At 38.3% G+C, this 24,111-nt stretch overlaps 1 protein-coding gene across 5 annotated transcripts in view; it reads left to right on the forward strand.

The window, feature by feature from the left end:
- The window catches only part of DIP2C (disco interacting protein 2 homolog C), a 310,293-nt gene that overhangs the window by 221,546 nt on the left and 64,636 nt on the right, over positions 1-24,111 (forward strand). For all 5 annotated transcript variants that reach the window (XM_051812854.1, XM_051812853.1, XM_051812855.1 and 2 more), the window contains 10 exons: positions 9,708-9,831; positions 10,462-10,571; positions 11,890-11,992; positions 12,346-12,410; positions 14,142-14,235; positions 14,353-14,472; positions 15,299-15,413; positions 19,382-19,521; positions 21,100-21,236; positions 23,419-23,627. In XM_051812854.1, coding sequence (XP_051668814.1) covers positions 9,708-9,831; positions 10,462-10,571; positions 11,890-11,992; positions 12,346-12,410; positions 14,142-14,235; positions 14,353-14,472; positions 15,299-15,413; positions 19,382-19,521; positions 21,100-21,236; positions 23,419-23,627 — 1,217 coding nt within the window. The remainder of the gene's footprint in view (positions 1-9,707; positions 9,832-10,461; positions 10,572-11,889; positions 11,993-12,345; positions 12,411-14,141; positions 14,236-14,352; positions 14,473-15,298; positions 15,414-19,381; positions 19,522-21,099; positions 21,237-23,418; positions 23,628-24,111) is intronic.

Raw genomic sequence — 24,111 nt, forward strand, 5'->3', positions numbered from 1 at the left:
CATATGTGTCCCAAAGCTTCTGTCACCATGGTCCTCTCTGCCAAGGGTGGCACTTGGACAAATTAGGTTTAGGAATTCTTGCCATAGAACAGGCATTCATAGAGAAAACTGACCACTGCTAATCAAAAGCCTTCCACATCCAGTGATGGTTCAGAGATTCAACCATGTATCCTAGGGAAGTGTTAGGAGAGCAGTTCCAGCGAGAAAGAGTGTCTGGGGGCATTGAGAGGAGTGGGGTGGGTGGTGTAGGTGAACCACAGCTGGGACGCTTACACTGATGCTGCTGAACTTGCATTTTTTTCTGAGGATATATGCCTTAAAGGTTGTAAGTACAGCAAAATATATTTATTCATTACAAGATTTTTTTTGTCATATCCCCTTAATTTACCATGGCTGGCCGCTCCCACATATCCCCTTGTATAATCATTTTTTTATTAGCTAGCACTAATAATGCTTTACTTTAATTACTTGGTCTGGACTTGTCCACACAAAGAGTGTTCTTTAATCTTTACAAACTTTCTTTTTTAAACTAAATTCTTTCAGAAAATGTTGACTGAAGACATAAATTGTTTCCAAGGAAAGGGCTGGGGAAACGTATTACTTTGCTCATATTTTCAGTTTTTCAACTGTCAAGGGCTTTTCTTTGAGATGCTCCAGTGTTACAGCACCCCAAAGCAGAAGCTCAAATCTTTGTTTCATGGATAGATACCCTACCTTTCAAATGAAAGCCATGAAACCAAGATTTTAAACCCTCAGATAGGCTTTTCAGTTTGCACATCTCATGTAGCAAATTAACAGCTCAAAATATCTGGGGATTAATTCCTAACTGAACATGCTGGAACCTTCCTCACATCTGAGAAGCTGAGTTGATCTCATAATTTCTCCATTACGATCGCACATGCCCTGGCCAACATCTGTGGTGGGCTCCTGCCACAGTGAAACCAGAAGCTGGCAAGGAGAGAAGGGGTGGGAGCTGGAGGAAGGGCTGGTTTAATGAGCAGGTGAAGGAGGAGAGAGAGAGATGGAGTGAGTGAGTGAATGAGTGAGTGAGTGGATCAGACAACAAAAGATCATGATCCAGCTGAGCAAACATGAGGGTGATTGAGCAGAAGGAAGGACACTGGGAACTAAGGGACAGAGGAGACAATAGGTGCCCCAACTTAAACTGGCTAAGACTGGAGGAAAGATGCAGGTAAGCTAGAAAGGCTGTGTAAGAAGAGAGGATGGAACCTCAACCACCATGCCTGCTTTGGGGTAAAATTTGTAAAATGTTGTATTTGAGAGCACTGAGAGGTAGACATGACTACAGAACAAGGATGTTGAATTTAGTAGAAATACAGTGCATTTACATTGGGCTGCTATCACACTTTCACATCCAAGTACAGTACCTTAAGATAGTTTGAGGCAGTTGCATAACACTGTGCATTATTTCAATATAAACTAGAGATTCTATATGTGTCAAAAAGATTTTAAGATCTTATGTACATTTTAAGATCTTATGTACATTTTAAGATCTTATAGAGTGCTCAAATGGGTAAATCTGCTTTCATTCTTTGATTAAAAAAGAAGCAACATGGCTTTGAAGGTTGAAAAATCTAATGTCTTTCCCTGTTATGGTTTTCTGAGGTTTAATGACATTTTAAAGTACATGGATAGGTGTAAATTTGATTTATTTTGGAACATCTGATACCACATCCATCTATTAAACTATAAAATCCAGCTGTCCAAGTAAATACTCTGTGTCAAATGAATAACTTACCCTAATTTGGCTGAACCTCTTGGGTGTTTGGGTTTTTTTGAATATGTGTGTATAAGTGGATATATAAATATACACTTAAACATGCATGTATATATATTTATACAAAAGAATATATACAGACTCGGACTGTTTATCTTTTGCCATAATGTTTAAATATCAAACTAATAAAACAATAACAGAGATGTCAGTTAAAAAAGCAACATGATCTATAATCTATAAATAAAACTATGCAATCTCACAGCATATACTATTGCAAATATTTTTGCATTTGTTTATATGTAAGGGCAACTGGAGTGGAAACAATGAGATGAAAATCATGTTCTGAGTAGTCCCAGAAGGAATACCTCTGCTTGGTCAAATTGCAGTGGATTGCTTCTGGCATCCGTGGGAAGATGTCATTTGTGTCATCACACAATGGCCTAGACTGTTCTTTTATGCTTTCCCATTATTTATCCTCTCTTCGACACGCTTCAGTACATTCTGGCATCTTTTGGGTTGCTTTTTGGAAGACAGAAATGTGAACTAACACATTTATATTATGAGCTTACAAAATACAGGATGAGCTATTTTAGGGAGTTATATTAGGAGCACATTTTTAATATTAAAAATTTGTATGAGCAGCTTTAATACTGTTCTGCATTTTCATAAGAAGAGTTTTTCACAGCTCTGTGCAAAATTTTGTCCTTTCATTTTAAAATTGAACAATAGTGTTTGTAGCCCGATAGACTTTTGGCTTACAGATTACTCTGCAGACATGTGTATCCATATGGAAGTAAAGGCTTTTACTTTACCTGCACATAGATTTTGTATGCATTCCCCTTTCTTCATAGCATGACTGTTATTTTTGTAAGACTTTAACAGGATTTTTTTTCTGGTTTATTGTTAGGTGAAAGTCTGTGTCTCCTTGCTCTTTCCTTCTGTATCCCACCTTTGTGTTGACAGAATACCTAGAATACCTCCAGGACTTCAGGAGACCTGTCTGACCTAGCACCTGGCATGGATTGCCAGAATACCCAGCAACTATGCAGCATTCTTCAGTTTTATTCCCAGAATGCTTCCTGGTGTTCAGCAAAGACCTGGAAATTGTCATTCATGCAGCATGGTTTTGGCTCTTTAAATTTGCGACATCAGATCTAAAATTAAAAACTGAAATACCAGGCTTTTTTCAAATACATTGAAACTAGCTCTTTATTCTAGAAACATCAATCAGGAGTTCCATGGTCATTGTAGTGATCAAACAAGCAGCATGTTTTATTTCTCCTCCTTTCCTTACATTAATAACATTGAAATGCCTTTATCATCAACACTCCCCAAAATTGTTATATCTAATCCTCATCCCTTGGCTTATGGGGTCTGTTCTTTCAGAGTAATGTCCCTCTCTCCAAATTTGCTTATGTTTCCCAAACATTAGCAAATAATGTGTCCTATACAACACCTCTTCCTTCAGAACTGCCACTTTTGTTAATCTTGTCTGAAGCTGGAGTATTTGTTTCATTGTATGTATGATATGATGTGACATGCAAATTGTATGTCATAGAATGGGCCATCAAAATAGAAGACATGGGAGTCTCAACGTGTCGAATTCTAGTTCAAACAGTGATTTACTATGTCCCTTAGGAAAAGATTTGAAAATACAGTTTTGGTTTCTCCTTCTTTAGATTTTTTAGGTCAGTGTTTTTTTCCATTTGATGGGCACCATGCAAATTGTTTTTATTCTGCTCTGGTACAGTCAGGGGAGTTAATCAGTTTTAATGTGAAAATAACATTTTTGTCCTCCAAGCACATTCATAGTTATGCTCAGTCCCATGCTGTGAACATATGAACAAAGCAATCCCACATAGATCTTTATGGCCTCCTTATCTTAGGCAGAATTTGTGGCAGAGTGAGACATGAAAGCATGTAAAATTAAATTTCTCACTCAAAATGCTCTTTCCTATCATCTTAGATTTAATGCTGTGTGTGCTTAGCAGGCATTTCTGTGCTCCTCCAGTCGCTGGCTCTGACAGTGTGGTTGGAAGAATGTGCCTGTGTATTGTCATAGGAAATCTGGAGATACCCACTCCAGGACACTTCAGGTTTTTTAAAGGATGCTTCATACACGGTAAAAACTGTTTTTCAGGAGCTCTTTTTATTAAATCCTGAAAGATTATTAAAGCTTTTAACAGTAACCAGAGAGGTCTATCTCTTTCAAAACAGTGAAATTGTCCCAGTCATGTCCTCCTTTGAAGGAAGAATTCTATTCCAATGGAAATAAACCTTGACATCTTTCCTAGTGTTTCAGGGCCTGAGATAAAATGCGCTTTGCTTTCTCTCAGCTTTAGTCATCATTGGGCTGCAGTGCACCAGAAACACTGGAGCTTAACATACTTTTGAACATCTTTTGACAATGCATCTCTTTCTCCCCTGGATTTAAAATATCCATAAAATGTTATATATTTTTCTTTCAGTGACAATCTTCCATCTCTCCAGAGAATGTAAGTTCCCTCAACCCCATGTGAGCCCCTGGTACCTGTCTATCCCCCTTCATACACTTTAGCAGTGAAGCACTCATTTTGCCACAGTCAATCTCAGATCCTTTAAAGTCTGTGTTTTCTTATTATATTTTCAAGTTTAGGCAATTATAATTTCCTAGAGGGCATATAACATTTCACACAGTGTCCTTTGCCAAAAATAACCATTGTCTTGCTTTCATTAAGACTTCTAGACATTAAGACTGCTCATGGTTGCAGATATCACATGCAAATTACAGGCAGACACCAAAGCCATTGTCCAACTAATTTCTTCATCTTAAAGCTGGTTATGAAGATTGCATCTGCATTGTGTTTAACTTTGGTTAAGGTCTTTGAGATCTCTGTTTTAAAAATAGAGTGTTTCCTTGATGCCTTTTCACTTTTGACTTTTGTGTCTAATAGTTGCCCTATTTGTTCTTTACCAGCAAATTTTTGGTAGAGTAAGGGCACTGCAGCTCAAATAAGCATTGTAATAGAAAACAAGATTAGTTCAGTCCGTGATGCTCCCCCACATAATTGTCATTTTAAAAACAGTCTGGGATTTGCAAGTGAAGTACCCTTTATCAGGCCAACCTTTGCACAGACTGTCTCTTCTTTCCTTTCTTATTAGATAAGGACATGCACTCTCAGTCACAGAGACAGGATCGTAATTGTTTTCCTTCACACAGATACTCTCACAAAGCATTATAGAAATGACACTAAAAGCATGCCGAAATGCAACCACACGTGGGATTTTTTTTATCCTGACAATGAATTATCACTCTCTACAGCAGGAAGAAGACAATTTGCCTGCAGGTACTGGTGAAAACCTTTAGCGAACCTTTAATAAAAGTCTTTAGAAAACTTTGAATGGTTGCCTACAGCAGAGAGGATTTCCGTCTCGCTTCATATGAAAGATTGATCTCTCTAGGTGTGTGCAGACATAGTCTGAAGCTATGCACACCTCAGTTTTTGTACCCCAGCAAGTGTTGTGTGCCTTCAAGAAATGTAAAATGATAGCTCCAAAGTCAGCAAGTGATCTCGAACCTCATGCTACAATACCTCAGCTGCGTATTTTGCCTTCCACCCGCATTACGTGTCATTTCAAGCTGTGAATTGTGGAGGATTTGACAATGAGCATCACTGGCAAGTCTCTCCCTGTCTGTGGTTGGGACTGCGTTGAGTTGTTTCACCTGGTCCCCACTGGCTTCCTGAGGTTTTTCTGCCCCTACAAAATTCAGCAAAATAAAGTGTTTGTGACAAGTGGGGAGTTGCCAAAGTGGCAGATTAGCATAAATTACCAAAATAACAGGTAATACTGCTGACAAACCAGTGTGTTGTGAAAATCTATTCCCTTTACAGGCAGGAGAGTAATTTTATTTACAATGGGAGGAGGATATTGGGTTTTTTGGGGGGAAGATTATTTGGTTGTGTTTTTTTCTACTTACAAAGTAGTTTTCAGCATGCAACCATTCATTTCACATTACTCAAAAGGCAGGCCGATAGCTTGTCTCTGAAATCTGAAATAATCAATGCCTTTAAAGTCAGTAGCTTTTTCATGGCCCACATGGGACCTTTGACTGCTTCAGGCAAAGGACTGCATTTTTAACTCAAACTTCATTTTTCAAACGTACACGTTTTGCCCAAGGTCTTCAGTACTCTGGGCTGATCCTGCTGAGGTACAAGGAACAGCAAATTCTCTCATGTTCACAGGATTGGATGTGTAGGTAAGGTTGTGCTGTGTCTGTGGGATGTAGAAAAGTTTCAGATCTTCCACCTACTGGCTGTCAGTTCAGTATCTCAACAATTTCTTCTATGGGGCAGCAGATATCACAGGAGCACTTCCATGGGGAAAGGGATGTCAACCTCTTCTTCATGTCTCTGTTCTCTGCAGTACTTTTAGCTTCTAAGTCAGAATGAAGCCACCAGAAGCAGGCAGAAGGTGGTGATAACCTAGTCTGTCACTAGGTGTGAGAGACTGAGACTGAAGATGGAATTGGTGAACACCTAGTAGGAGGTTATCAGAAAGCTTCATTGCATTCACACTGCAAAATCCTCAACTCCTGTGGCCCTGGGGAACAGTGTCTATCACAGCACCCCTGCTTCAGCATCTTGATTTGCCTTTTTCTTGCAAGGCAGGGTTTAATGTGGCCACCAAGGCATGGCACAGGATTTGAAAGTCTGTAAAACGCACTACATACCGTCGCACCTGGCAAAATTCTTCCAAACTCCTATGGTAGTGTTACATCACATAATTGTTTAGTCATTGTTTTCCTTACAGTTGAAAGAATAACTGTACAGAAAAGAGTGGGCTGAAGATTTTGGTGCTATGTGAGATGTGGAGTTGTTCTAATGTAAAGCAATCTGTGAATTGTGACATGTGCGTAGATTGTATTAAATAATCTGAATGTGTGAGGTACTACAAATGAATGAATAATATTTGTGTGGACATTCTCTCATCACCATGGCTAGGCTTCGCGAATGAAGATTTGGGAAAGGCTTTATCCACATTTGTAACAAATGGACATTCTTTAAGCCTGTTGGTATGGCACTAAGTGAAAGTGTAGTCAGTCTTTCTTGTGTTATCTGAAAAACTCCACTGTTACTGTAAGTTTCCTTTTCTTTTGCTGTCAGAAGAGCAAAAATATCCCTCAGGGCCATGGTATGCTGATGCTCTAAGGTCCACACTTTCTACTGGTTTACTTACATTAGATTTGTCATGGAATTTGTTAGGTTAATTTCTGCTTATAAAGCTGAATTAAATGGAATTTCATTGCCTGAGAATTGGCATTTTCTTGACACAGTGGTGAAACAGTTTGCTAGCAGGGTTTTGTAGGATATACAATTACAACACTATAATTTAAAATTGAGATCAATGCAGTTGCTGCATTCAATTATAGAATTTATATGCCTTTTTTTAGTTGGTAGTTAAAAATTCTTAAAATATTAGTAAACATTTTTTAGATTAAATTTAATGGGGAATTTTGGGTAATGGTAGTATGAATCTGATATTTTAAGAAACTCATCACCCCCCTTTATAGATGAAAGAGTAGCAGGTCTCAGAAGCTGTGTCTTGCCCAAGGAGTGATGTTTTCCATGGATTACTCCAGCCTTCGTCTTCCTGCCATTCCTTCTGAGGGACCACCAAGGAGAGCCATCTCACCTGCATTGTTCAGGCACCCATAATTTCCTTCCTTTGAGCAGACCCCAAGAGGGGAGACCCCAGGTCTCATCCTCACTTGGAACCAAGATCAGATCTGGCTGAGTGCTTGTCCCACAGATTTGACAATACAAATATGGACTAGCTAACACAAGAATCAGTGACACAGTAATGGTTGACAAAGCTCTTTAAGTTCTGGAAGCCCCACTGGTGCAGGTGTGGTGGGGTCAACAACATGCTCCCCAAAATGTTGTTCATGGATATACCAGTATTATTCTCTGTTGTTCAAAAGATACTCTCATTGTCTGGTTTTATATTGGAAAAGATTATACACAAGCTTAAGTTTAAAAAACCTTCCTGGAAAAGTGCCTTTTAATTTTTTCCTGTTTTTATATGCATTCTGGTTATAGTAAGCAAAAACAAATGCTTTTTCTAATTCTGGATAGAAGGAGTTATATAGCATAGACTTGACAGATCAATTTATTGTTGCTCAGCTATCAAAGTTCTGATAATTGCTGGCATAAACATATTTTGAGGTGGTATAAAAAACAAGTAAGCCCTTGCTTTTTTTCTGATCTGATTGCTTCTCCGTTTTAGATGGTTTTATTTGACTACATAAAAATTTCATTAAAAATTAGTCAGATAGGCTCTGGGGCTTTCATCATACAATTTTGCTTTGAATGAATCAATAGATTAAAGCAACTACTGTATTTCTGGTTGTTTCCATGGTTAAGTGTGCTTTATGGTTGATTCGAAAGATATTTTAATTTGATCTTTTAAGGCTCTCTAGACTATTTTCTGTAGAATTGTTCTGTGGAGAAAGAGTTAATACTTCTACGTGCATTTACATCTTGGGTTTTGCTCTGTTGAAGAGGTTAGTGAATAGATGTAAAGTTTATAAAATAATCATGACAAGATACTATACATACAGCAGACATAATGCTGTAGAAGCACAGCATCTCTTAAAGAATAGCTATGGCCTAGACTTGAAAATCATCACATGACTTCTTAGTCTCAGTGCCTACACGCCCTTGATGAAAGTAAAATGTAATGAGCTTACTCTAATGGGCACTTGACTATATGTAGTGCTCCTGAAATGTGTCTGTTACTACTCAATAAAATGGCTATTGACAAATCATGTTAGATCAGCAATAATAGGGATACTGTCACCACTGTATGCCCATATAGCATCTTAAGGGTTTAGAGCTTTATCCAGGTGGAAGCATCTATAATCCGTACTATTTCCTAGAATTGTCACTGAATGGTTGGGGTTGGCAGAGACATCTGAAGGTCACCTAGTCCAGCTCCCCTCCTCAAACAGGGCCACCTAGAGCAGGTTGCCCAGGACTACATCCAGGTGGCTTTTGGATATCTCCGAGTATGGAAACTCTGCAGCCTCTCTGGGCACACGATGCCAGTCACCCTCACAGAGGGTGCCCAGAGGGAACTTCCTCAGTTTTGATTTCTACCTATTGCCTCTGGTCCTGTCACTGGGCACCACTGGAAAGAACCTGGCTCCATCTTCTCTACACCCTCCCTTCAGGTGTTTGTACATACTGATGAGATCCCCCCTAAGCCTTCTGTTCTGGAGGCTGAGCAATCCCATCTCTCAGTCTTTCCTCATAGGAGAGTTGCTCTAGTCCCTTAATTATCAGTGGCCTTTCACTGACTCCAGTAGCTCCATGTCTTTTACTTGGAAGCCCAGAACTGGCACTAGAGATGTGCCTCACTAGTGCTGAGGGGAAGGATCACCTCCCTCAACATGCTGACAATACTTTGCCTCACACAGCCCAGGATGCCATTTGCCTTCTTTGTGCCAGGGCACATTGCTGTTCACATTCAACATGTTGTCCATTAGGACCCCCAGGTCCTTTCTTACAAAGCTGCTCTCCAGATGGTGCTGGTGCAGGGGGTTGTTTCTCCCCAGGTGCAGGACTTTGAATTTGCCTTTGTTGGACTTTGTAAAGGGCGTGTCTGCCCATTTCTCCAAGGATCCCTCTGGAGGGAACAATCTTCTGACACTCCTCCCAGCCACTCATCATCCTTTCTGAAGAGACATAAGAGCAGATGCCATCTGATGGCTTCCATTCTCTTTATGATTTATGCTCATACAGACAAGAGGGTGTCTAGGGTATGGAATTCTGTTGTCAATGTACAGATGAGTTTTGATAATCAGCTAAAAGGAAATCAGCTTAAAGGAAAGAGACTGTTTTCCTCTCAAGATAATGTGCCCAAGGACAAAAATTATTTCAACCTATAATCACTTCTAATCAATTCTGTGTATTTTGTCATCTCTTAGGATGCAGGAAGTCAACAAATAGGCTTTTTACTTGGAAGCTGTGGAGTTACTGTGGCCTTGACCAGCGATGCATGCCATAAAGGACTGCCTAAAAGCCCCACAGGGGAGATACCACAGTTTAAAGGTAATTTAACTCTTACTTTTAGTGGCTATCACTGGTCATTTACTACAACAGTAGTAAACATTGCACTTGTTTAGTGTCTGTGGGTGAGGATCAAGTGTGATGAAACACTTGCCACAGGAGCAGCTGTGGCTGCTGGGACACCGTTGTCCCAGTGTGTCACTGCTGGTGGTGATGGCTGTGCCCACCTGGTAGCTGGAGAGCAGTACCAGTGCTCCCAGCCTGGTTCTCTGCTGGCTAAGCTGGGCTGCTGAGATCATCTATGGCCATAAGCAAAATTAAACCAACAGACTTTTGACTGTAGTAGATGAGAAGCATTCTTACAATTCAGTCCAATAGCTAAGTGTAGGGACAGTAACCTCTGGTAGGAGAGTGGTAATGAAACTGTTTGGGTCAATAACAGCTTGAACTGCGCAGCCATTTCCTCAGGGATTGTCTTAGACCATGATAGCTGTGTTAAGAAAACAATTCTGGAAAATCTTCTTTCCCATACTATATTGAGGTTCAAAAAGAATCAATGTTTAGGTAATGGTAACACAGGCATTTGAGGAAAAAAGCTTTGTTGGGGAAGACTTTTGTCTTGTCTTATCCAGCAGAAACTCAAAAAAAGCTGAACTCTTGTTTGTACCTCAGGCTGGCCAAAGCTGCTGTGGTTTGTCACAGAGTCTAAACACCTCTCCAAGCCTCCTCGTGACTGGTTCCCACACATCAAGGATGCAAACAATGACACAGCTTACATTGAGGTGAGTTAATGAAGATGCATCTTCTCCTCGAATCATTACATATGGCACTTCTGCATTAGGTAAACATCATTATTCATTCACTAGTCACAGAAGCAAAGAACATCCTGGTTTAGCCTGTTAATAAGTAATACTTTACAATAAATTAGACCGATACTGATTTCAGAAAAGTTAATGGAATGTTAAATTGCATTTTTGGCATTTCTAACGTTAATGTTTTTATGTTGTCTATGTGGCTGCTACAATACTATATTAAATTTACCTTGACCAATCTCAGTCCCTTTCATAGTGTGGGCTTGCTTGGGATTGATAGATGACTAGTTTCACAGTGAAGCTTCAGTTCTCATATCACAACCTTCAGACCCTTTGAAAGAGAAAGAACTTCTTGTTCCAATGGTTGCCTATCACTTACTGCTTTGTGAGTCATACTTCCCCAAAAACCATATCAGGAAGGGCAAGTTAGCAATGCTGTTAAGTTTGATTTTACTCCCTTTTTTCCCCCATAATTTTCTTCTACTTCTGCACAGACTCAAATGCCTTGAATTCAGTGCTCTTAGTATGGAATTTAAATGACTAAGTTCAAGGAAATGGAGGGAAGGTATTTCCTGTCTTTGTGCAGTCAGAACACTGGGTTAGAGAAGCAGAGATGTCTTGATTCTCAATTTGTGATTATCTTCATCATGGAGTAAGATAAATGTTTAATTTACTAATTGCCATTGAGAGTTTTCAGACTTTTGCATAAAATCAAAAAATTATTGCAGTCATCCCAAATGGTTTCCCACCTCTTTTTCTCCTTTTTTCTCATGAGTCTCATATTCTCATCAAAGAGCATGGGTCTTTCAGACTGTATACATATAGATTATTATTACAGCACCCAGCAAGGATTCTGAGGTCAGCTCTTATCCCGTGCCTTATAAGATGCACAAGGGAGCTCTGTTTTATTGGTTGGCCTATAAAATGTAACGTAAACACTGAACAGACTGAACTAGGTTATTCTCTGCTAAACCTAGCCAGTCATCTAGTCATTAACATGGTCAGAGTTGTTAGAATTATTTTTCCATGATTCCTGTTTTCAAACAAGAGGTGGATTTCAGATATCAAGCCTGGGAAACTTCAGTCAAAAAGAGAAAGCCTATCTGAAAAAAAGTATCTTTTAACAAAGAAGTATCTCCAAAACTCCTCAATACTGCTGCCTTCTTAAAGTAGAGTCATTAGATGTGCCCATCATTCACCTGCGTAGGAAACACTTTAAACATAGCTTTTAAATAATGGAAATAGGGTAATTATTACACATTGACTTTCCCTGGTTATTTCTTTTTAGTACAAAACATGTAAAGATGGAAGTGTGCTGGGGGTGACTGTGACGAGGATTGCGCTGCTGACACACTGCCAAGCTCTGACCCAGGCATGTGGATACACAGAAGGTATGGAGTACACTTCACTTGCATCATCCTTAAAATCAAGTGTGAATTGTAGCTTATTTCTCATTAGGCTCCTATCTTATGTTTTACCTAGATTTGGTCCAAAGGCTTCTAGCTTTAAAAACCTGATTTTTTTTTTCATTTGTTTTAGGAAATATGCACACGTTTAAAATATCTATAGGAGAGGTACAAATAATGCCCTAGCCAATATAAATTCTGCAGTGGAAATTTACTGTGAAAGTTAACCTTTGAGGTCACCAGTCATGTTATACTGAAGCTTCCTTCCCTTGAGTGGGTTTGCCTTGGGTTGGTGCCATGTTCTAAAAAATAAACTCTGCTTTGTTTTTGTTGGACAGCTGAAACAATTGTGAATGTATTAGATTTCAAGAAGGATGTTGGTTTATGGCATGGAATTCTTACAGTAAGTATGTTTTTTTTATTCTCTGTGAGTACTGGAAAATAAACTAACCTAATATGCTTATTGCTATCTCAAACTGGGATGTCCTACAGTTTAATACAGTTTTTTTTGCTTTGAAAGCAAAGTAAATGTGACTTAAACTTCTTCTGGAGCACATTTACCCGTAATGATCGTGGTAAAGATCTCAATGTATTTTTATGCATCAAGTACTCTGGCCCCATTCTTACCACATTACTCTTATCGATGTATCATTTTGCGATCAAACTTTGCAGCATAAACAAATTAATTTAGTACTTACCTCTCTAAAGATATGATCCAATGGCATGGCTCTATTGCCACTGATTATCTTTGCTGTCAAAACTCCCACCAATAGATGGTTTTGCTAATATTAAAACATTTCTGATACCTTATATTACATTAATTGTCCACTTGTTGTTTGAATGTCTTCCTCAATTGACGTGGGAGGCAACTGACATATTTTTAAGGATTGCTTCTACCAGGGCTATTGCAACCAGTGACTGACAAAATGCTTACTATTCACTGATCATTTTAAGAACAGATATCAAGTTTCAAAGGGTCACTGTTTGGGGGGGGGCCATGATTTTGGAGGTCCTTATGATTGCCAGTGATCTGATACACTTTTCCCATGCAGTGTTATACTGTTCTTAGTATCAAAGGGCAGTAGTAACATTTCTGAAGCAGAAACGAACTATTAGGCTTAATGCCCTTAAGTATCTCATGTTAAAAAACCATCTTTATCGCTGAAGTTGAAAGCAAGTGTCTAATAGAGTTTTCTGTGCCTTCCTTTGCTATTAATCTTGGTCTGAACTTCAACATTACTCGCCTGTAAGTGCTTTTCCTGTACCTATGCTTCTGCCAGACTGAAAAGAGAACAAGTGTTTAGATGACTAATCCACTGGGACACTTAACCTTTCTTAAGCCTAGGTTTGCCAAAACAAATAATGTATTTAACCTGAGCTGCTATGAGGGGAGATGTGTTACCCTCAGAAGATATTTCTAAATGGTAGCAGAAATAAAGCAGCAACTCATTTACAGGCTGGTTTTTTAGCGCTGAGAAATCACTGATGCAATTGACAGGCTCAGACTGAGAGAACAGTTTTGGATCTGTCATTGGTTTCACTCAGCTGCTTTTTCTAAACTTCCTGGAATTTTTCCTGACCTTGCTGAAAATACTGGAATTAGCTCACCTGCAGGACTAAAACCTCCTTCATTTATTTTCTGTTAAAATAAATTGATCTCTGCTTAGTCTGTGACTCCAATTTCTCTGTCTTTTAAATTATTTGTGCCCCACTACCACTGATAGCTTTTTGGTCTTCCCAGAGGTAGATTTCTTTAGACAGATATGTTGCTGCTACTTGTCCTTTGTGTTCACATACATGGAAGTTTAGTGGGCTTAGGGATAATATTAACCTACATAGCAAACATGTAGATATCTTTGAGTATAAATAGAAGGAAAGTGTTTAATTTTTTTCAGTACTTCTTCAAAGTTATGATCTGATTAGTCTAAATCCTAAATCCTTAATCCTTAATTAAAGCATTGGAAAATGGATGTCTGTTTCATCTCAGTGTAGGTAGATAGATAGGAAAAGTTGAATGCCAGCACTATTAATAAAATAAACATAGAGTGATTTGCATAGATACCCCTGCCCGTAACGCAATATAAATAGTTACCATGATTGTTGTATAAAACCTGTTTATCTTTTTTGATTTCAGAGTGTCATGAACATGATGCATGTTATAAGTATTCCATACTCCTTAATGAAAGTGAATCCACTGTCATGGATACAAAAAGTCTGTCAATACAAAGGTAAGAAACAAGAATATACCAAAGTTTCCTTTACAGTCAAAATCAAAAGTACAATTTGATAATATGGCTGTATAGCTTTTATATGGTGTATTAGTAACTTTCTCATTCTTATTGCAGCAAAAGTAGCCTGTGTAAAATCCAGGGACATGCACTGGGCATTGGTGGCACATCGAGATCAGAGAGACATCAACCTTTCCTCGCTGCGTATGCTGATAGTGGCTGATGGTGCAAACCCATGTAAGCTGTGCTGCTGCAGTGCAGTAGAGAACAGGAAGGGGTTTCTGTCTTGCATTTAAAGTTTCAATCTTCAGCCATCTTAGCTAAAATATTTACAAAAATAGGGTTTGTCTACTGCAAACTGTATGACTTTTACGAAAACGGTAATTAATTTTGGATTTTTTCAAAATATATTTTTCTTTAGCTAATCCTGAGGCAAACTTGATATTCCACATAACGTAAGTTGCAGTAAATCCAATTTTGTTTAACATGACAGTTGCATAAAGGCTGAAGCTATAAAGACCTGAAGCAATAAAGATCTTAAGCTGTAGAAAAGATCAGAACATTTCCTGAATGATGGTGCTCAGATGGAGAAGTAACCAAGAATTTTAGGGGAATACTTATGCTACTCTAGAGAAACACATCTGGATCTATTAATGACAATTGATAGCATTAACTGTTTCTTTGTATAATTTAAGATACTGGCTTATAGGTGTTCTGCTTGTTCATAGTAGTTTACTTTGAATTTCTAAATTAAATTTTTAATTTCACTCATCCTAAAAAAGAAAACTTTAATCATGTTCATATTGGAATTTAGCAGTAATGACTTTTCTACATGAGTATATGCTCAAAAATGTGTCTTCATTCTCTGTATGCATACACAACTGCATATACATATATATGGTTGTAGCAGCTATGACTTATTTCCCAGTGGACATGGATACTTTTTAAATTATTTCTCCTGAAAAGCCTATATATATTAAATAGTAGGTTTGCAGTTTGAATGGTGTCACTTCAGAAATCAAATTATTTTTCTCCTCTGATTGTTTGTTTTTCTTTACCCCAGGGTCTATTTCTTCCTGTGATGCATTTCTCAATGTCTTCCAAAGTAAAGGTCTAAGACAGGAGGTCATTTGTCCCTGTGCTAGTTCACCAGAAGCTCTCACTGTGGCTATTCGAAGGTACTGTGTTACACCAGTGGAAACAGACCCACTGGATATGTGTATGTGGTAACTTGAAAAGAAATTATAAAATTATAATTCAAGTATGAATCTGCATATTTAACTTCTGTATGACATTTTTAGTTTAAAATTTGTTCATGTCCAAAGAAGACATGCAAGAAGAATTTCTAGAGTAATAATTTAACTTCAGAGTGCTTTATAGTTCCCATGTCCATAATTTTATCTAATTTTAAATTGAGTAGATTGCAATGCAAGAGTAAGTTCTGTAAATAGAAGTGTAAAAATGCCACTCTAAGCATAAAATAATTAAAATGTGGGAATTAAGTGGAATTGCCATCAAGGAAAATCATACTCTAAAGTAGTCTGTTTAAAGAGAATTATGAATTCTGCAGGTTGTTTTTGGCTGGCTGGCACTTTTTAACCATTCATAGACTCTAGTAACCATCTGGAAATACTCTTTGAATCTGAGAGGTCTGTGCCTAGAAATAAAATTGATAAATTCTACTAAAACTGCTAAATTCTACTAAACTGTTAAGCCTTACATATATAGAATCACAGAATTGTTTGGGTTGGAAAAAACCTGTAAAATCACCAAGTCTGACCATTAATCCAACACTGCCAAGTCCACCACTAAACCATGTCCCTGAATGCCACATCCACACATCTTTTAAATACCTCCAGGGACAGTGACTCAACCTCTTCCCTGGGCAGACTGTTCCAATGCTTGACAACCTTTTCGGAGAAGAAATTTTTCCTAATGTCCAATTTAAACTTCCTTTGGCACAACTTGAGGCCATTTCCTCTTGTCCTGTTGCTTGTTTCTTGGGAGAAAAGACCAACCCCTGCCTCACCAAGGTCCCCGCTGAACCTCCTTTTCTCCAGACTGAACAATCCCAGTTCCCTTAATCACTCCTCATAAGACTTGTACTCTAGCAGCAGTGTCCTGTCATGAGTGCTGTAGCACACAGTAAATGGCATAACTATTGTCTGTTTTGGCAGAGTTTTCCAAAAGTTGTACCTTGAACAGTAGGCGCTTTGTTTTTCAGTTCATATTTCTGCAGCCGTTTACAATTGTTTCACATGTTAGAACATGCAGCATTAAAGTGTAAAGCACTATAATAGCATTAAGTAAAATACTTCCTGCCACAAAGTTTAAAATATGCTGTTCAAGTGAAATTTAACTAGATTTTCAATTAGCTTTCCAACAGAACATTGCAGGAAGAAAGACATGAGGCCAAGAGTGTGGTTGACTTCCAGCCACCTCATTATTAGTTTAAAACATGTGAAAGCAATCCATCAGGGATTTACCCTGTCCAGGTTAGTTGTCTTTCTGTGAGCTACAGGATCTCAGGGAGCCCTTCATTCAGCTCCACCATCCTGTTCTCAACTTTATACCAAAGTGTTTTTCCCTTGTGATGGGTTTCCCTGCCATAGTCTTTGCAGGCCTTTGCTCCCTTGGAATGAGCTCTTGTTTGTAAGAGCAGAGAGGAGGTGGATGGGAATCACTTGTGCCAAACACTGGGCAGGTTTTTCATTTCCTGTGCTAACCCTGGAAAATTTGCCCCAAATCACAGGTTAGGAATTGGGAGAACTTCATAATGCAATGGCTGGCATGCCCTTTTTAGTCTTAAACTCTGTTCCTGTAGCCCTCTGAAGAACTAGAAATTCATTTTCAAATTAACTAGCACTGAGAGCTTACCCAAAAAAATTATTAGCACATAAAAGTGTGGATAATGCAAAGAAACAAAGAGTCATTTTTATCTTCAGTGCCTCACTGTGTAATTACAGAGCGGTTTTTACTACAGTGAATGTTACTGAACACATATCTCCTTTTTTTGAAGTCTGTTAAATGGTAGGATAATGCTAGCTGAACTTGGGAGATGTAGTATTTTTCATTTTGTTCAAGCCATCTCCACTGACAGTAAAGTCATTATCATACAAGTTCCAAAGAGTTACAGCTGAAGTATGCATTAAAATGACTCCCTGCAGAGCAGAGATCCAGAGAGCTCCCTGTTAATGTTCTGAATCTTTCAAAATCTATGGTGTATTTTTACTGAACTTCCTTTTACTGAGTAACAAAACCAGTTCTCAGTTGCAATACCCTTATAATTTAGAAAAAGACAGTCAGTAATAGACTAGAGGTACTTTAGCCTTAGAGCTGAGTCATGAAGCCTGATATTCAAAGGGTTGTGTCATGCAAAGAATTCTTTATGTTATTCCCCTTTGGTTCATTGCAGATTAGTTTGAACCTACTTGCTTAAGGGAATGCAAAAGTTTAAGAACAGGTTTCTTCTCATTTAAATGCCTGGCAAAAACAGTGGTAAAATAGACTGTATTTGTAAATGGTAGTAGGAGCTGCTCTCAAAATGCTTTACAAACTCTCTTTGTATGTGATAAGTAATGCAAGAAAATAGATGTGATGAAAGTCCAGATGGCCTCTACTCCTGGAAGGTTTTGAGCAGCTGTGTGTGCCTGCAGGAGACCTTTCTTCTCATGAGCAGCAACCTGTGTGTTTTGGGGGAGCAAGGAGGAGAGAAAGTTGATCAATAATGTCACTGAAAGTTCCTTTTACATGATGGGAACGTTATTTATCACAGCTGCTTGTTTACTAGCACCATTTGTTATGCTCTAATGCATTTTCAAGTGTGCTCACATCTTTCTTTGTTGATGATGTCACTTGAGAAATATGCCTCATAAAACCTATTAATTGAAATTTATAGGGCCGATCAGAGCAAGGCTTACGTGAGCAGGACTGGCTAAGGCCCATCTAATATTTCGAGCACAGTAGAGGGGAAATGTCATATAAAAGGACATTATCTGTTAAAAAATAGTTGTGTTATGACGGAGTATTTAGGAAAAATGCAGAATCGTGAGCTAAGTATTGGCTATTTTATCCGTCTTGAAAATAGCTGGAGTCTGCTCTGTATGGATGCATTATCCACACTCAGATCAGCGTCACGACAGCTTCCATTTTTGCATTTTAAAATGTAGGACAGTGTAAGAGTCTTTCCAGACATGAGAAGCCCTGACATATTCCCCTGACTTAGTAACTTGCATACATCAACACTCGTTTGCTCAAGCCGCACTCTCCGTAGGTATAATTGTGTCCACAGATGCAGCAGGTGGGTTTATATTGAAACAAGTTGACAGGCATCTTGTGCTGATGCTGTGGAATTCTACAGCATGTTGGCAGCGAATCTGAGCCAACTGAGGCGTTACAAAGAGGCCGCATCCACATTTTGACCGTGACTGACGAAGGAGTAATTTGTTTTAATTTCCATGTGGTAAATTAGAATAGGAAGAATTCGCTTATATGCACTAAAATGAAGATGGTGAAGTCCTTGCATTTTGGCAGTAAATCTACTACAATCTAATTTCTTCTGTTTAGTAGTTTTAGATGCCTGAATATTGGGATTGGAAAGACATACCTGTGATTTAGAGAAAGCATACTTGTGTTCTAATTTGGCTTTGATAGCAGTATGAAAGAGTTGGGCTTTTAGTCTGACAGGTAAGTTTGATTTTCTAGTCCTAGTTCCAGGTTGCCTCAAAATAAGTAACATAGAGAGAGTTTATCAAGCTATTTTCTGATCAGTTCCAAAACTTTGGAGTGCAGTTTCCCTCCACATTATCTGCACCGCCTCTCAGTATTTTTAAAATAAGGCAAAAGCCCTTTACTTGGATAATCAAGCAATCTTTATAAATCTATCTGAAAATTAAATACAAGCTGTTGTTAGGTGCTACTTTCATCTCAGCAGCCCCATATGTGTGGGTGGGTACTGAATGAGAGTTAGCAGACGTAATTAGTCAGAAATAACTGAAAAACAGGATTCTGTTGAGTCTAGTAGGGGGAAAAAGAAGGTGAAATTTTAAACTCTGAAACAGGAATATTTGCAATAGGAGTCCATTAAGCATAAGTAAATGCTTGTGTTTGCCTGCTGGTGCACTGATGTTCTTACCCATGCTTGTAGGCCAACAGATGACAGCAACCAGCCACCAGGAAGAGGAGTTCTGTCCATGCATGGTCTCACTTATGGAGTAATTCGAGTGGACTCTGAAGAAAAGCTTTCTGTTCTCACTGTCCAGGATGTTGGCTTAGTGATGCCAGGAGGTAAGGAACTTCCTTTGAAACTTGTCATGATTCATCAGTTTATGTAATTAGCAGTACAAAGTCACAGGTGGGCGTACTTTGTTGCCAGACTACAAGATTTGGGATTATAACATGTCCTTGAAAGCATTTTAGTCCAAAAGCATTACCTTGTAAAACTTCATGGTTTGGAAATCCCAGGATTTCTTCTTTGTATTTACCTCAGTGGCTGTCTGTGCTCAGGTTACACGTTTTAAACAACCTGCCACCACATCAGAACATCTATTCCTTAACTGTGAGATGCTGGTAGCAAAAATAAGGCTATAAATATCCATAACTCTGACCCAGATGAGACTCAGTAGGGAATTTTTTCATAACCTGTGCTAAGGATCAACAAAATTGCTATCTGAAAACTTGCAGAATGTTTTTCCAAAGATCTTGTGCTATCACCCAATTAGATAAAGAAGGTATGACTGAACAGTTCATGTTGATAAATTCAAACTGAAACCAGTGCTTCTAAAGGGGGAGATAACATTTTTCATAAGAAATCTAGATTTTAAATGAGGTGTTACAGATATTAGAAAAGGCTAATACTGTAGTTTTTCATAAGAGAATGCTTGTTATGCACTAAAGCAATTAAATATAATGATGCATCTTATAAAATTTCAGTTGAACAACTTAAGATGAAGGAAGATATGATTGGTTGTTGTTTAATAGTTATCATGCAAGATATTATAATAGGTGTTCTGTGTTGCACTTCATACTGTGTTCTGATCATTTTAATGAAAGTACACTTTCCTGTTTACCCTCTGAGTGAGAGAAAGGTCATTCAAGATTCTGAACACTTGTATTTAAAAGACATGCTGATTAATTTTTGCTCTCCCTTGGTCATCATATTCTCTTTCCAAATACAAAATCTACAAATGCTGTACTCCAACTCCAGGGATTATAGCTACAGCAGTATTCCTGATTCTTGCTCACATGGCTGGCATAAAATAGTGCTTCTTTCTCAGACCAGTGCTTTCTAATCCCTCCCATTTAGCTCCTGCTGTCTCTGCAGGGCTGTAAGACCAGCGAGACGGAGTCTGAGCTCTGATAAATTCTCAGTAAAACAACCATACTAGTCTGCTGGAATATCTTGATCTTTCATATGGTGTTACTTGCTACTTTCTGAGAGGTGAATTTCCTGGTTGCCTGCCTCCTGGCTGTATAGTAATTATCAAGGACTCCATTAGGGTATTTCATTTTATACTGACTGAGACAAATCTGGTCTTCAGTATGCAAAGCTGGGAACACGGTCACATTTCAGAGCAATATTGTGGATCAACTGCGATTTTAGAGAGCAAGGCAAATAGGTTTTGTCATCAGTGTAAAGATCGAGTTTACATAAAGATCTTTGCATTTTTTGTATAAATGTTATTTATAATACAAATAACATTTGATAATGTTGAACACCATAATGTTCAAGAAACTTATTGCTAGCCATTAGTCTACGTATAATTAATTTGTCTATGTCAGCTACACCGTGATGTCTTTCCCACAGCACTTGTTATTCTGTAGTTCATTTTATAATTTTTTTAAAGTGTTTTGTTCTCCTTCTAGCTATAATGTGTTCAGTGAAGCCAGATGGAATTCCTCAGCTCTGTAAAACAGATGAAATAGGAGAACTTTGTGTATGTGCTATTGCAACAGGTACATCATATTATGGACTCTCGGGCATGACCAAAAATACTTTTGAGGTAAGTTGACCAAAAAATGTGATATAAAATCCTTCTTTTATAACTTTTTCTGTTTCAAGGTAGTATTTGACATAAAATATTGATAGTAACAATAGAATTATGGAGAATTCTATAAGTAGAAGTAGAATAGAAGTAATAATCAATGCTTGTGGCTTGGGACCTGTACTCTCGCCAGATAGTCTACACTGAAGCCCATTTCATTAAGCATAATGGTAGATCTTTATGTGAGTTTAGTTTTGGCTCTGAAGAGCTTTTACTTTAATTTTTAAATAAGATACCAGGGGCTGAAAAAAATCAGAAGGAAAGAAGGAAGAAAGACAAAATTCAAGAGGTAATATTGTACACGTCTACGAGCTAGCTATGTACAGAATTTGATTACTGGAAACAGTAAGGAGGCTGCTGGATATCTTTAAAAAGCATCTTCCAACAATTCCACAGCAATTCCAGCATTACAGACTTGCATTTATACAGAATCCTGTCAGATGTAATCTTCAAGAAGTATCTGAAGAGCAAAGAAACCTTTTTCTAATTAGTCCCCACATGCTTTTGTTTGAATTGCCTTAGGTGAAATCCTCTTGGCTTTGTGGAATCTGTATTCCAGCTCCAGTGCAGATAGCTGTATTGATAGCTCTGTAGTACCTGCTCACTTGTTATCATTAACTTCTACTGAAGCCAGTATGAAAGGCTGAACAAATTAGAGAAATACTGAAAAAATTGAGCTGAGATTTTTAAGCTCTTCTAATATTTAAGGCAAAAATTATCACAAGTATGTTTTGATTTCCCTTAACAAATTCTCTGTTATTACCATTTTTAATAGACCAAATGTGATTAATATGTCCTGCAAAATGAAAAGCTTGTAAACACTGTATATTGTATAATTAATGGAGAAAAGTGGATATGATTCTATATCCTGCTATTGAAGCCAGGAGTTCTACCATGCTATTGTGATCTGAAATTTGTTGATAGTTGTTTTTTGTGCTACAAGTGCAATTGGCATTACCCAGTGTGAGTCATGATCCGGAGTTTTACGTATTTCAGGGTCGAAATGTACTTACGTTCATTTTGTAGTAGTTGCTTGTAATTGTAATTGTAATACCTACCCATTCATAATTCAGAACTGCAGTTTAACAGCATATTTAGGCTAATTCAGGATTATTCCTAATGCTAAACAAATAAATTGCCATTGAGTGAGCAGGAACACTCATTTTTAAAGTTAAGTATGTTCTTTAGAGTCCTCTCCAAGTGGATCTCTATTCTGTTATACTGTGTAATTCGTGTTGCAGGTATTAGAGAGTCAAAAAGTTTTGTGTTCCTGAAATGAGTTATGGCTGAGGATGTTTAAGCATTAAATCTGTTCGATAAGAGTCACCCATGGGCGTCTGGCAGCAGAATTTGACCTTTATTTTTAAATGAGCCTTGAAGAACACTGTGTAGCCATGGTCCTCCACTTGCCATTGTCTTAATTTGTCTTTTGACGACTTCAGTTTAAAGAAGCAATGGCAGGAAAGTGTGTTTGTGTCAGAATGCAGCTCAGAGTAGCTCACATATCAGAAGGATAAGTCTGTGCTGAGTAGGATAGAAAAAGTCGTATAAATCTGTCCTGGGGACATCATGTATGCATCTGGTGTTCAGACATTTAGAGAGATGCTGTATAGGACTGTATTTTCACTTTTAGCTGAGGTACAGAAGACATTATCACTGGTATTCTGAGAAATTAATTGACCTTAAAAAAAATGTGGTCAGCTGCAAGCCATTAATGTACTGTACCTTAAAATAGCGTCACTTCTAGCCTACTTATTTCTTACACTGTGCTGGAAATGGGATTGGGGTATGGAAAAGACCCTCTACTGAGGTGTTCATGAGTTAAGCTCTCAGTAACATCTACGTAGCACCTCAGGTTAGCTGCAGTCTGCACAGCGTGTGGTTTTATTCAATACTGTTGATATTGATTCATATATATTTTTAAGGTCATAAATGATTTAGAGTCATGGTTACAGAAAATGTGTGCGATAAACAGAGTAGTGCAAGAGTTTCCTGACCCTCCCTTATGGTCAGTGAAGGGTAAAGAGCATCAGCAGTGACCTGTTTGTTCGGGCAGAGCCATCTGAGGGAGCATGCCTGAAATATTTTTGCAGCACGATCTGTGTGTATAGAAATGAAGACCTGTGTTTCTGTTTTACAGGTGTTTCCTATGACTAGTTCTGGTGGCCCTATCACCGAATATCCTTTTATCAGGACCGGACTACTAGGCTTTATAGGACCAGGTGGACTTGTCTTTGTTATCGGCAAAATGGATGGTTTGATGGTTGTCAGTGGAAGAAGACATAATGCTGATGACATTGTAGCAACAGCACTGGCTGTGGAACCAATGAAATTTGTCTACAGGGGAAGGTTTGATCCTTTCTTTTCTTGCGTTATGTAGAAATATTTATTTTGCTTAGAGGAGGTGTAAGTGATCCAAAATACTTTCAGAAAGCAGTGCCTGATCTGCACTGTTTCCCTTCAGTGCTGTTCAGATTGCTAGAACCAGGAGACAGCTGAGGGAAGCCTAAGGTAGTGTTGAGGGAAACTTTAAATACCAAGGTCTTGAAACTGTGATTGCTAAAATTTTCGTTTGAGCAGCTGGTTAATTCTAAATGTGTTGACTCAACAGGATCCTTTCTGTCTGATTTAAACATTTCTAATCTGCCTAATGTTTAAGTTCTTGAAATTGACTGTGGTTCCTTGTGTCACCTTCCTAATGTGCTGAAGCTGAGCAGCAGACATCTAAAACATCTGAAGAGCCTAATGCTGTACCATGCGCTCGCACTCGATCGTGTGGCAGACAAAATGATATTGCAATTACTTCTTCTAAAGATGGGACCAAAAAAGGTGC

This window comes from Manacus candei, unplaced genomic scaffold (assembly GCF_025592945.1).
Source record: "Manacus candei isolate 608988 ecotype Guabito, Panama unplaced genomic scaffold, ASM2559294v1 h1tg000089l, whole genome shotgun sequence".
In the NCBI taxonomy this organism is placed as follows: domain Eukaryota; kingdom Metazoa; phylum Chordata; class Aves; order Passeriformes; family Pipridae; genus Manacus; species Manacus candei.